Source organism: Leptonychotes weddellii, chromosome 2 (assembly GCF_054177405.1).
Source record: "Leptonychotes weddellii isolate Sample4059 chromosome 2, ASM5417740v2, whole genome shotgun sequence".
NCBI lineage: Eukaryota > Metazoa > Chordata > Mammalia > Carnivora > Phocidae > Leptonychotes > Leptonychotes weddellii.
The window spans coordinates 49,561,092-49,576,644 of record NC_138370.1 but is presented as its reverse complement, the minus strand read 5'-3'; the positions used below and the strand labels follow the sequence as shown (position 1 = coordinate 49,576,644).

The window sequence follows — 15,553 nt, the reverse complement described above, 5'->3', positions numbered from 1 at the left end:
AGGTGAAGACTTAAAATCTTCTCAGGTCTTTTCTGAGCCTTCATCTTTCTCTGGATATACACGGTGACTTTCTAATTTCCCTTGTATATGTGGCTGCTTTCAAATACCTTAGTTTTTAATGTCTGTCTCCACAAAGGGAAAGAAGAGAAATGAAGAAGGGGAAAAAAGAGGGCAGTAGCCCTTTAAATCCCCTGGAAGTCACCTCAGCAAGAAGGGGTAGGGCTTGCAACAATGGGGAGAGGTACAACAACAAAGGCTGCCCACCTTCCTTGTCTGCACCTCTAAGATCAAAAATTACAATTAACATTCAGAGCACAAATCCCTGACATTTGGAGGACATGGACCTTTTTGGCCACCCTGGTTCCCACAAGGTGCATTCAAACTGCTTCTGGAAAGCAGGAAGGGCTGACTGCCTGGGTGCTGGGAGGTGGGGAATGGGTAGCAGCCACTGCTACCTAGCTAAGAGCTGAAATTGACTGAAAATAACCACAATTTATTATCCAAGCTTTCACCTAGAAATTATATGCCTACAATAGATTCCAGAGATACAAAATAGTTTCATCGGACAGATTCTGCCATTGTAATGGTGTTGGTGGGGAGACAGATTCCTCCTGCTTCCTATTCTACCACCTTCCCAGAATCCTCTCCCATCTATATTTATTTTAAAATATTTTGTCACTTTGATTAAACATGTAACCAAATATTATTTTTCAAGTATATGCAGTATTATTAGAAAAGATACTATTAATGTATTAAAAGATACTATTAATGTATTAATTAATGTAACTAATTAGTATTAATAATGTATTAATTAGCTCATTGTTGTAAGAGCTGCATGGTAAGACTTGCCAAAGCAACAAAGAAGCTCAGCCTTTCCTGGATTAAGTTTATATAGGAAATTACTATTAATATAAATATTTCAGAAAATGCATGCTTAATGGGAAGGTTCTAGACATATGCCAATGACTTTGCTACCTATATTTACCGTTAAGGAAAATATTCATCAAGCCCTTATCAAATATTCCTGTAGAAAATTTTATTCTATTATTGGTTACTATAATAAATTAACCACAGACTTTCAGTCTCATTATCAAACAGACTTTTGCTTCTTGCTGACCAGAGGCTCCTGGAAAGGACTATACTAAGAACACGGAAGTATTGATACTTCAAAAAACAGACTCTTAAGTACGGGCTTCAGAGCTGACATTGCTTAAGTGGACAATGGACTGAGTCAAGATTTCTAAGACTTTTTTATAGTCCAGAAGCTGACATACATGATGAAAGCAAAGTGCCCCAACACCCAGCTGGATAAGAATTACTAGGACTGAATGAACTGAATTAAATGAAATTAAATTGTGGGTACTTGTTTGGAATATGATTGGTATTATTCTTTTTTTAAATTTTATTTATACATTTGAGAAAGAGAGAGCACAAGCTAGCAGAGGGGCAGAGGGAGAGGGAGAAACAGACTCTCCACTGAGCAGGGAACCCGATGCGGAACTCAATCCCAATGACCTAAGCCAAAAGCTGACACTTAACCAACTGATTGGTTGGTTAAGTGCCCCTGATTGGTATTATTCTTAATGTCCTATTCTATATTTAATGAATACGTGAAGTCTATTTTTTTCTTAAGAATCATCTCTAACCTTCAACTTAGTAGATTATGCTTTTATAAACTGAATTATCACATCTTAAAGTAATATCTGATTCTCAATGACCCCCTCAGAATTCAGAAACAGTTATACTGAATTTTACTTTTCAGGAAAATATTGTAATTTTCATCAGTTCAATAAGAATCTATACTCCTTGGGGCATCTGGGTGGTGTAGTAAATTGAGCATCCAACTCTTGCTTTGGGCTCAGGTCGTGATCTCAGGGTCATGAGTTCGAGCCCCTGACCAGGCTCTGCGCTCCACTCCGCGTGGAGTTGGCTTGAGATTCTCACTCCCTCTCCTTCTGCCCCCCCACCACAGGCACGCATGTGCATGTGTGTGCTCTCTCTCTCTCAAATAAATAATTCTAAAAGAAAAAAGATTTGTAAAAAAAAAAGTAAAAAAAAAAATATTTATACTCTTTTTACCTATATAACTAATCAATTGTGCAACCAAGGCCATACCTGGAATGTCTTAATTAAAAATGATTTTCATTCAGTTATGACAAGCCCACACTAGAAATATATATGGAACCAATTCCTATATCACACTGCCAGGAAACTGCCCTAGTACCTAACTTACAAGGTCTCAGCATCACAGGTGGCAAGGTCATTTCCTACTAGCCAAAAACCATGGCAGATCTGGAAACCTTCAGAAATAAAGAGAATCACCCAAATTTATAGATACCACAGGTGAAATCTGCTGGAGAATGTACTGGCCTTAGAATAGAAAATAAGTTTTTTATTTTTTTAATCTAATCCAAGATCCTTATGAAAACTTCTGGACTGAAATCAATTTTGCAGCCTTAGAAGATGCTGGATACTGTAGGGCTCTAGATTTTCAGAGAAAACTCAAGGTACTTATATGCTTAATTAACACTATCACTGAACCTAAATATTAGGGCAAACCCATGTGAGATGACTCTTTCCTTTAAAAAAAAGTATACATTTGGAAATTATTTATGATCAAAAGAGAGTAGACTATCAGAAAATTTATCCAAAACTTAGAAATAAGGCAAAAATAGTGGGAAATCTTTTAAATATTGATGTGGGCAAAGGCCATCCAAGGATTATTTAGTTCATTCCATTGCTTACTACTGATTAAAAATCATAGACTTAGGTTGTTTCCTAACTCGACTAGATTTTTGTCCAATAAAGATGCCAACAAGGAAGTATCACTGAAGAGAATGGCTTGAGTATCTGGAGAATCATCTTGTTTCAGAGGTCTCACTCTTCCCACTTCTATTCTAGAAATGGACAAAACTCATCTCAGACTCATGCTACCCTGCAGTCTAAAACAAAAATAGCCTCGGGCCTTTATGTTTTTCTGCTCCAAAGTCCAGAAAGTAGTAGGATGTAGTAGTAGTAGGAAGATGTTTCTCTTTAAATAATTCCCATTTCAAATAGGCTAAAATAAATAATGTCATTTGTGTTAACAAAGCATCATTCTGAAGGGTAGAAAAATGCTAATAAGTTAAAAAAAAGACTTGCCAAATTCTCATTGTTTATTATGGAATAATCTGAGATGGACAAAAATACATAGAGTAGATCTCCATAATAATTTCTAGGATAACAAGATACATAATATGTATACACACATATACATCATTATGTACCAAGAACATTTATCCAACTGCAGAACCAAATCCACAGACTATCAATGTACTTTATAGGAGAATGTTATGAAATCTAATAGTAAGCATTTTAAAGTCCAATAAACACAAAGAATAAACATAAGCACAAGCAATGGAAGGTATTAGATAAAATTCTAATAAAAAATAGCACTCTGTACACTAACATATATTACTATTTGACTTCACCACAACAGTGAAGTTGGCTACGAGGTATGAACATCCCTATTAATGAATGAGGAAATAGTCTCAAAATAGTTAAGTCATTTGTTAACATAACAATTACCAAGCTGATAAGCAGAACAATGACTCAAACTCAAGTGTTGAAGTTCTGTGCTTCGTCTAGTAGGCTTACTTGTGGAAACAGGATAAGTAAAGTGAGAAGTATGACATTATCCTATTTAACTAATAGGGTACTTAACTAAAATATAACCCAAGATTTCAGAACCTTACCATATTATCAAGTTACTGCCAAGAAGCTAAAAGTCCCCATCTACACAGTATTATCAATTTATTAGTTGTGCCAATTTATGGACACAGCTGAGCGGACATTAGTGAAAACTGTAATCTCTGTTCTATAGTAAATTACAACCTTGTTGGGGAAACAATTCTAATGTGAAATTATTCAGCAAACATTAAGGGTGCATGATGCAGTAAAAGTAAGTGTAGACTTGAATGAATTATCAATGGAGCATTATATAGCAGCAGCAACAAAGGCACAGAAAGCAGAACAAATGTATAAGAAACAGTACTAAGGGGAAAAGTAGAACTGAATGAGATAAAACACAACAAATATGCATTTAAAAATACAAGACAATGATAGCCATTTGCAAAAATACACAAGTATTCACTAAAGATATTAAAATAGCAGCCTAGAGATGGGAATGAAATGGAAATGGAATATGAAGATAAAAGTGAAAACAAACAAAAAAGCACAAGCCTTGCTAGAATGGGATATAATGCAGCTATTAAAACTACATATGATCTACATAGATGGACATGTGACAATAATCAAGGTAATTTTTTTAAATTAAAACTGCATTTTTTTCCTGTATTATAAATAACACTTTCCTTACTTTAAAATTGTTTTGAGTATAGTTGACACACAGTGCTACATTAGTTTCAAATGTACAACATAGTGATTTGGCAATTTTGTACATTATACTATGTTCACAAGTGTAGCTACCATTTGTCTCCATTCACTGCTATTGCAATATCACGGACTATATTCCTTATGCTGTGCCTTTTATTCCAATGACTTATTCATTCCACAAACAGAAGCCTGTATCTCTCATTGCTCTTCACCCATTTGCCCTCCCTACTCTCTCTGCCCTCACAACCATCAGTTTGTTCTATTTATAGGTTGGGATAATCAAGATAATTTTTTTTCTTTTTTTCAAAGACTTTATTAATCCATTTTACAGAGACTCAGCAAGAGAGGGAACACAAGCAGGGGGAGTGGGAGAGGGAGAAGCAGGTTTCCCGCCGAGCAGGGAGCCCAACGTGGGGCTCAATCCCAGGACACTGGGATCATGACCTGAGCCGAAGGCAGATGCCCAACACCTGAGCCACCCAGGTGCCCCTCAAGATAATTTTTAAGTGACAAAAGCAAGATAGAGTACGCTATGTATAATATCCCCTTTCTGAATATGTGTGCCTTGATCTATATATTTACATGCACAAGTATGAAAAACAAAGTCTGGAAGGATGCACCAAACTAAAAACAGTGGTAATCTTTAGGGATGGAACAGTGGGCAAAGAATTATTTCCATTTCTGAACTTTTTAATAATTTTACAATTTAAGTTTGTAAACAAATATTTAATAAATTTTGGAGTAGAAGTAGGTTCAAACACTGACTATATGATAGATTTCTTATTAAATAAAGAAAACTACACCAATTCATGGGGTATAAAATTTAAAAGAGACAAAAAATACAACACTCCTAGTACAGTGTTCCCCCCATTCCCTTATGTAAAAGCACGCAAGTAAAATTAAGAATGGGTGATAATTAGAAATGCAACAGAAATTTAGAGAAGGAAAAGATCACAGAAGATTAGAGTGGTTATGGAAAATCAAAGGAAAGGCTGGGATTTGAGCTGAGCTGTAAAAAAAAAAAAAAAAAAAGGTAGAATATTAGTAAGAGAGTTGGCAGGAAAGTGTTCCCAAAATAAAAGAAGTAATAGAATAAATACATAGGAAGAAGAATGAGATACATAAGCATGTGTAACAGAAACAGTGCCTAACAAAATGAACGCTCAATGAATATCTGTTAAATAAATGAAAAGGGGGTGCACATTAGGTAACACTAGAAAAAAAATAAGACTGCTTAGGTACGATAAGGTCATATTTTAGCGATCCCTGAGGTCAAAACAGAGATTAGATTTAATGCAGTTGCCAATGCAAAGCTTCCAGAAGTGGAATTACCTAGGAAAGCCACATTTTAGGAAAATGTGGCCTGGCAGCAGAAAGCAAGATAGAATATAGAATAATTAACTAGTTATAATGAATAATTAGGCTATATACATAAATATATTTATACACAAAGGATATAACATATATTACAAATATAATAATATTATTACAGACAGGAAATGAGATGGGGAAATGACTAAGGTGGAAGCTAATTAGAACAGAAATGTGACTGAGATATTAGAATGATACCAAACTGTCCTAGTAATTACAATTAAGAATTTGTAGTTACAAATAAATACATATACAAACTTTGAATTGCTTCTAAACAACATGGCGTAAGAGTCAATCTGCTACATGCTAACTCACCTGATCCTCTTGAAACAGAATGCCTTTCTGAGCATTAATTCGTTTAAACAGATCGCCTCCTTCACAGTAATCCATCACTATGTAGAGAGAGCCATTTTCTACAAAATATAAACATTTCATTTCATTTTTTAAAATATATGTCAAAAGCATAGCTAAATTAAAGGTACTTAAGGGTTTACTAAAAAAAAGTGATTAATTATGTTCTATTAAAAAACAGAACCACCTTCTGGGCGCCTGGGTGGCTCAGTTGGTTAAGCAACTGCCTTCGGCTCAGGTCATAATCCTGGAGTCCCTGGATCGAGTCCCGCATCGGGCTCCCTGCTCGGCAGGGAGTCTGCTTTGCCCTCTGACCCTATCCCCTCTCATGTGTTCTCTCTCATCCTCTCTCTCTCAAAATAAATAAATAAAATCTTTAAAAAAAAAAAACAAAACAAAACAGAACCACCTTCAAAAGAATTAGACTGCAAAATCAAGGTGTACTGCTTATACAGATTGTATGATAACCTGGGTTAACAGGCAGCTCTATCATTAATGATTTTCTAAGAATACAGCATCTTACTGAATAGCAGTATGCACAATGATCTAAACATCTCTGGAATACAGACAAAATGCAAACAAATATACTTGGTTTCATTTAATAGATTTCCTTAAACATCATCTATAAAAACATGTTTTTCCACCAATTTGTCAAAGATGGGTTATAACTTAGTTTTCAATTTACCATTACTTTTCAGCTTTGTTTCATCCACTTAATCAATTACTTACTAAACAAATAATGTTGCAATGAACTCTGAGGATTCAACAGTGAATAAGATTGTACACTGCTGGAGCTTTCTCTGATTTTACTTCTATTTTTATAAATTGTATATAATCTGGGCAATATAATTGTATATAAAGGGCAATACCTTATTCCCCTTTATGTCTCAGTCCACAGAGAGACTTCTATGACTCTTCCCATGGGTAGAGAGGACTAGAAGAAACCTTCTCATCCTTCCCTCCACCTTTATTCTTATGTAAGATTAACACTATGCTTATTCTGCACAAATTATGGAATAGCTGATATCACTTCTAACAATACTAAACCAATACTTACTAGTGAGACTATTGCAACTCAAAGAAGTTTTCGCTTCTCTTACTTCTCTGTGCATATAGCCGTAATTCCATCAGTAGTTGTATCTTACACCTTGTGGTAGTGTTCTTGTTACCTGTAGTTCTCATACCTCCTTTTTGATAAACTGCTTCTAATGTGCTATGGACTGGGAAGCTATATGACTGAGCTAATTAAGATTCTGTATAATTCGTGGGCACTTCTAAGGAAGATGGTGGAGTAGGAGGACCCTGGCCTCACCTCCTCCCATGGATACAACTAGGTAACAACCACATCAGTGTAAATAACCCAGAAAACGACTGGAAGACTCTCCACAGCTAAATGTAGGGAAAAGGCCAGATGGAAGAGGGTAGAAAGGGTAGAAATGTGGTCAAGGTAAGGTCTACACCAACACACATAATTAAAACAGCAAAAAGTAGTGATAACAAGAGAAGTTTCCAAACAGCAAGAGATGGGGCTCCTCAGTGGCTCAGTTGGTTGAGTGTCTGACTCTTGGTTTCAGCTCAGGTCATGATCTTAGAGGTGGTGAGATACAACCCTGCATCAGCTCCGCGCTCAGTGGGGAGTCTGCTTGAGGCTTCTCTCCCTCTGCCTCTCACCCATTAGCATGCATATATGCACTCTCTCTCTAAAATAAATATATAAATCTTAAAAAAACAAAACAAAAACAGCAAGAGAAGACAATTACATACAAGGGAAATCCCATAAGACTATCAGTGCATTTTTCAGCAGAAACTTTGCAGGGCCAGAAGGCTGTGGCATAATATATTCAAAGTGCTGAAAGAAAAAAAAAATCTGCAGCCAAGAATACTCCATCCAGCAAAGCTATCATCAGAATAGAAGGATAAATGGACAGTTTCCCAGACAAAATTAAAGGAATTCTTGACCACTAAACCAGCCCTACAAAAAACGTTAAAGGGGACTCTTTGAGTGGGAAGGAAAAACCTTAAGTAAAAGAAAAGTGGGAAGCACAAAAGCAGTAAAATAAGTATATGTGTAAAAATCAGTCAAGGGATTCAGAAAACATAAGGATGTAAAGTATGACACCATATGCCTAAAACATGGCGGGGGGGAGAGTAAAGAATGGGTTCAAACCTAAGCAACCATCAAGTTAACATAGACGGCTATATGCATAGATTTTATATATAAACATAAAGATAACCACAAATCAAAAACCAGTAATAGATTGCAGAAAAATAAAGAGAAAGGATTCCAAGTTTATAACTGAAGAAAGTCAACTAACTGTGAGAGTAGAGAACAGAGAAGAAAGGAACACAGAAGAACTACAAAAACAACCCTAAAATGAGTAATAAAATGGTAATAAGTACATACCTATCAATAATTACTCTGAATGTAAATGGACTAAACGATCAAGAGACACAATGGATAAAAAAGCAAGAACCATCTATATGCTGTCTACAAAAGACTCACTTAAGACCTAAAGGCACATGCAGACTGAAAGTGAAAGGATGGAGGTGCCTGGGTGGCTCAGTCATTAAGCGTCTGCCTTCGGCTCAGGTCATGATCCCAGGATCCTGGGATCAAGCCCCGCATCAAGCTCCCTGCTCCGCGGGAAGCCTGCTTCTCCTTCTCCCACTCCCCCTGCTTGTGTTCCATCTCTTGCTGTGTCTCTGTCAAATAAATAAAAAATCTTTAAAAAAAAAAAAAAAAGAAAAGAAAGTGAAAGGATGGAAAAGCATTTATCATGCAGAGGGAAGTGAAAAGGAAACTGGGGTAACAATACTTATATCGGACAAACTAGATTTTTAAAACAAAGACTATAACAAGAGACAATGAAGGTCACTACATAATCATATAAGAAACAATCCAACAAGAAAATATAACAACTGTAAATATGTATGCACCCAACATGGGAGAAACCAAAGACAAAAGGCAGCTAAAAAACATAAAAGAAGTAGTCAACAGTAATTCAGTAATAGTAGGGGACTTTAACACTGCACTCACATCAATGGATAGATCATCCAAACAGAAAATAAACATGGAAATAGTGGCTTTGAATGACACATGGGACCGGATGGATCTAACAGATATATTCAGAACATTTCATCCTAAAACAGCAGAATACATATTCTTTTCAAGTGCAGATGGAACACTCTCCAGACGAGATCACATATTTGGACACAAAACAAGTCTCAACAAATTCAGGAAGATCAAAGTCATACCATTCATCTTTTCTGACTGCAACACTATGAAACTAGAAATCAACCACAAGAAAAAATCTGGAAAGAACACACATACAGAGAGGCTAAATACTAAACAATGAATGAGTTAACCAAGAAATCAAAGAGGAAATCAAAACATACATGGAGACAAATGAGATTTAAGTCACAATGGTCCAAAATCTTTGGCATGCAACAAACACTGCACCAAAAGGGATTTATAGCAATACAGGCCCAACTCAAGAAGCAAAAACAATCTCAAATAATCAACCTAATCCTGCACCTAAAGGAGCTAGAAAAAAAAGAACAAAATCAAAAACCAGAGGGAAAGAAATAATAAAAATTACAGCAGAAATAAGTGATATAGAAACTTAAAAAAAACAATACAACAGATCAGTGAAACCAGGTACTGGTGCTTTGAAAAGATCAACAAAATTGATTAACCTTTACCCAGACTCACCAAAAAAAGAGATGATTTAAGTAAGCAAAATCAGAAATGAAAGAAGAGAATTAACAACCAACGACACAGAAATACAAAGGATTGTAAGAGAACATCATGAAAAATTATATGCCAACAAACTGGACATTCTAGAAGAAATGAACAAATTCCTAGAAACATATAACCTCCTAAAACTGAATCAAGAAGAAACAAAATTTGAACAGACCGAATACCAGCAATGAAATTGAATCAGTGATCAAAAAACTCCCAGCACGGGGCACTTGGGTGGCTCAGTCATTAAGTGTCTGCCTTTGGCTCAGGTCATGATCCCGAGGTCCTGGGATTGAGTCGCACATCGGCTCCCTGCTCTGCAGGAAGCCTGCTTCTCCCTTTCCCACTCCCCCTGCTGTGTTCCCTCTCTCAAGGTCTCTGTCAAATAAATAAATACTTAAAAAAAAACAAAATTCCCAGCAAACAAAAATCCAGGATGAGATAGCTTCACAGGTGAATTCTACCAAACATTTAAGGAAGTTAAAATCTATTCTTCTCAAGCTATTCCAAAAAATATGAAAGGACGGAAAGCTTCCAAATTCATTCTATGAGACCAACATTACCGTGATACCCCCCCCCAAAAAAAAAACAGATAAAGACACAACAAAAAAAGAAAACTACAAGCCAATATCTCTGACAAACATATATACAAAAATCCTCAACAAAATATTAGCAAACCAAAACAATACATTAAAAAAAATCATTCACCCACAATCAAGTGGGATTTATTTCTGGGACGCAAGGGTGGTTTGATATTTGCAAATCAATTAATGTGATACACCATGTCAACAAGAGAAAGTATAAAAACCATATGATCATTAATAGGTGAAGAAAAAGCATTTCACAAAGTACAATATCCATTCATGATAAAAACCCTCAACAAAGCAGGTCTGGGGGGAACATATCACACATAATAAGGGCCATATATAAAAAATCTACAGCTAACATCATATTCAATGGTGAAAAATAGAGAGCTTTTCCACTAAGGTCAGGAACAAGACAAAGATGTCCACTCTCACCACTTTTATTCAACATAGTACTGGGAGTCCTAGCCATAGCAATCACATAAGAAAAAGAATAGGCATCTAAATTACAAAAGAAAAAGTAAAACATTCATTATTTACAGATGACATGATCCTATATATAGAAAACCCAAGACTCTACCAAAAAACTACTAGAACTGACAAATGAATTCATTAAGGTCTCACAGGATATAGAATCAATGTATATAAATCCATTGCACTTCTATACACTAATAATGAAGTAGCAGAAAGAGAAATTAAGAAAACAGGGGCACCTGGGTGGCTCAGTCCATTAAGTGTCTGCCTTCAGCTCAGGTCATGGTCTCAGGGTCCTGGGATCGAGCCCCACATTGGGCTCCCTGCTCAGCAGGAAGCCTACTTCTCCCTCTCTGCAGCTCCTCCCCATCCCCGCTCGTGCTCTATCTCTCTCTCTAATAAATAAAATCTTAAAAAAAAAAAAATATTAAGAAAACAATCCCATTTATAATTGCACCAAAAACAATAAATTACCTAGAAATAAACTTAACCAAGAAGGTCAAAGACTGGGATGCCTGGGTGGCTCAGTCAGCTGAGTGTCTGCCTTCTGCTCAGGTTGTGATCCCAGAACCTGGGATCAAGTCCTGTATTGGGCTTCTTGCTCAGTGGGGAGCCTGCTTCTCCCTCTACCTGCCATTCCCCCAGCTTGGGTGCATGTGGTCTGTCTCTCTCTTTCTGACAAATAAATAAATAAAATCTTAAAAAAAAAAAAAAAGAAGGTGAAAGACCTGTATTCTGAAATTATAAAACACTTATCGGGCGCCTGAGTGGCACAGTTGGTTGAGCACTGGACTCTTGGTTTCAGCTCAGGTCATGATCTCAGGACTGTGAGATCCAGCCCATGTCAGACTCCATGCTCTGCTAGCAGGGAGTCTACCTGAGAGTCTCTCTCTCCCTCTCCCTCTGCCCCTCCCCCTACTTGCTCACTCTCTCTCTCTCTCAAAATAAATAAATAAATCTTTAAAAAAAGACAATTATAAAACACTGATGAAAAAAACTGAAGACGACACAAAGAAATGGAAAGATATTCCATGTTAACTGATTAGAAGAATATTGTTAAAATGTCCATACCACCCAAAGCAATCTAAGGATTTAATGCAATCCCTATCAAAATACTAACAGCATTTTTCACAGAACTAGAACAAACAATCCTAACATTTGTATGAAACCACAAAAGACCCCAAATAGCCAAAGCAATCTTGAAAAAAACAGGGGTGCCTTGGTGGCTCAGTTGGTTAAGTGTCCAACTCCTGTTTCGGCTCTGGTCATGATCTCAGGGTTGTGAGATTGAGCCCCTGTCTAGCTCTGCACTCAACGGGGAGTTTGCTTGAGATTCTCTCACCCCTTCCCCACACATAAATAAATAAATCTTTAAAAAAAAAATAAGAAGGGCGCCTGGGTGGCTCAGTCGGTTAAGCAACTGCCTTCGGCTCAGGTCATGATCCCAGGGTCCTGGGATCGAGTCCCACATCGGGCTCCCTGCTCTGCGGGGAGCCTGCTTCTCCCTCTCCCACTCCCCCTGCTTGTGTTCCCTCTCTCGCTGTGTCTCTCTGTCAAATAAATAATAAAAATAAAATCTTTAAAAAAAAAAAAAACTACTTTAAAAAAAAAATAAGAAAACTTCCATTAAAGATATAAAAATTACTTTAGAAACAGTAAGAAAAAAAATTAAAGGGGATAAAAACACAGAATGTAGGAAATATTATAATAGTACACAGACACCTGTATAAGAATGTTCAGTGCAACATTATCTCCCAATAGTGAAAAATTAAAAACAACCTAAGTATCCATAACAGAAAACTGGCTAGACAAACTGTGACAGAACCATAAAATGCAAACAATGGGATACACTGCAGTTGTTACAAGAAAGTTGTAAAGAATGTGGAGCGCCAATACATAATGACATGGAAAAATATCCCTGAGATCTAAAGTGAAAAGAACAAGATGCAGAAATACATAATATGATCCCCCTTATTTTTATTTTTTTTTTAAAGATTTTATTTATTCATTTGAGACAGAGAGATACAGAGAGAGAGAGAGAGAGAGAGCGCATGAGCAGGGGGAGAGACGGAGGGAGGGAGAGGGAGAAGCAAGCTCCCTGCTGAACCAGGAGCCCAGTGTGGGGCTCGATCCCAAGACCCTGAGATCATGACCTGAGCTGAAGGCAGACACTTAACCATCTGAGCCACCCAGGCTCGCCCCTAATCCCCCTTGTGTTTAAATGTTAAAAGTTATACGTAGATGTTTGCTCCAGAAAATACAATAAACACTGAATTAATGACAAAGTTTACCCCTAGGGGAATGGGAATGAGGATGTTGTGGGGTGAGCAGAGAATTTAGGGCTCATGCCCTCTGTACTTTTTGAATATGCTTACCATGAGCATTTATTCCTTTAAAATTAAATAGCAGTATTAAAAAAAACCCTTAAAGAATGTGCTACCTCTTTTGAATCATTGAGATGTTTCTATGTGAAGCATTCTACATGAACACAAAACACGTACCAGAGTATTTGTTGACATACATTAAAAACTTTTTATTTGAAATATTAAAACTTTGGTGATGGAAGAGAAAAGAAACTGAAAGAGACGTGAGGAAAAAGATAAAGGAATCCAAGTTCATGGGAAGGAGATAGTTAACACTGTACTCCTGTACATGTATAAATGTTCATTTCACTACCATCATGAAATAGAGTACCTTATGACGTAATCTGTTAACTGATCCATATTTTTTTTAAGTATGTTCTACTTTAGTACGTACCTAGTTAATCTGGGAATGAGTATACTTTTGCTCTAATTCAGACTCTATGTGATTTGACCCTAAAAGAGTCATTTAAACTATCTACTACTTTCAATCTAAATTATCTTTCTGCTACTGGCTGGAGTGCTTAATTGTGATTATCAAGAGGAAATTGTGTTGCTGCAACACAATCAAGCCAAGGAGGACTATTACTGGAACTCTGTAGATTCACTGAGGTTCCTCTTTTACTCTCTTGCCAAATAGCCATAATTAATGAAAAACTGTAACAAATATAGTACTCTTAAAGACTCAGATCCTGCAGTGATAAAGGTTTGGGTTATTCCACTAGGCAAAACAGAACACACCCAGCCAAGATGCTGCAGAGGGCAAAGGAGAACAAGGAATTGGTTGTAGAAGGAGAAAAAACTGATTATAAACTTAGAACTCATAAGCAGCTGGAAACTCAGGAGCTGAAAAAGCTATTCTTTTTTTTCTTCCCACCCCCATTGCCTTAAATAAACATTAATGGTGTCAAATTAAATATATATATATATATATACACACACATATAGTATAAAAACACACACATGTAATATATATACACATATAGTATACATATACGTATATATATATACATATGGTACATATATACACATACAGTACATATATACATATACTATATATATGTACAGATATAAATGTATACATACATACTTTGTTTTGTAATGTGTAGAGATTTGTGATATTATGACTTCAAAAGGTCTTCAAAAAACCATCTTGATCTGTCTTTAGAGAAGCTTTATCTTAGTTCCTGCATTACTAAATATAATGGTATGTATTTTCAAAACAGCATTTTAAGCTATGACATTTTAAGAACCTGAGAACACTTTCAACATACCTCACTACTATGAAAATGAGGTATACAGGATAACAAAAATGAGTAGGATCCTTTCTAAAGATCAGAACATTTTCTTAGTGGCAGTAGTGGTAGCCCTTAAAAGAAATTTAATTTAAAATGACGTAAATTACTGTTCTTGTTTTGTCCAAATTCTTACACTTAACCACATTGCTTCTTTTTAAGCAATCATAGTAACAGTGAGCCAAAATAAAATTACACACGGGCAGTGTGGTGTAGTGTTAGGTAGAAGCTAGACCTAAGCAGTGGAAGGAATGCCCTAAGGCAGACTCCCAATCCTTGAAGGGGAATGACAGATAAGAGCTGGAGGCAAGGACGGTGATAAATCAGATACACATTAAAAGCCTGGGGCACAACATCTGACCTTGTGGCTTCCAAGTCCTTGGGGCTGACAAACTAAAGAGCCACAGGTGCAGAACAAGCGCTCTCCTCTGCCACCTTTGCCCCTGGGTAACCCCTAGACTCATAATGCATTTGAATTGTGGGTACAGCCCCACCGGATGGAGAAAGGCTGCCCAGACCTTTCCGTACAAACCTTGTAGGGCCAAAAACTCCACCTCCCAATCCATGGGAGGAGTCTCCCAAATGACTGAAAACAGACTCCATTAGAGACCACCCACAGTACATCGCAGCTTCTCCCAACCCATAGAGACGCAACAAATATCCAGTCACAAAACAACATAGGGTAGGTTCCAACTGGTGGAACCTGCTGCTCTCCCATCTTGACAGTGTACATGCACTTTTTTTTTTTTAAGATTTTATTTATTTATTTGACAGAAAGAGAGAGAGCAAGCACGAGCAAGAATGAGCACAAGCAGGGGAAGCAGCAGAGGCAGAGGGAGAAGCAGACTCCCCGCTGAGCCTGATGTGGGGATCAATCCCAAGACTCTGGGATCATGACCTGAACCAAAGGCAGATGCTTAATCAACTGAGCCACCCAGGCGCCCCTGTACATTCATTTTAATAAACTGCTTTGTGCTTGCTACTTTCCTTCTAGCTATCTTT

At 36.9% G+C, this 15,553-nt stretch overlaps 1 protein-coding gene across 1 annotated transcript in view; it reads right to left on the bottom strand.

Annotated features, from left to right (window-relative positions):
- The window catches only part of NEK1 (NIMA related kinase 1), a 226,475-nt gene that overhangs the window by 200,076 nt on the left and 10,846 nt on the right, over window positions 1–15,553 (bottom strand). The window contains exon 5 of the mRNA XM_081812908.1: window positions 6,061–6,238. Coding sequence (XP_081669034.1) covers window positions 6,061–6,238 — 178 coding nt within the window. The remainder of the gene's footprint in view (window positions 1–6,060; window positions 6,239–15,553) is intronic.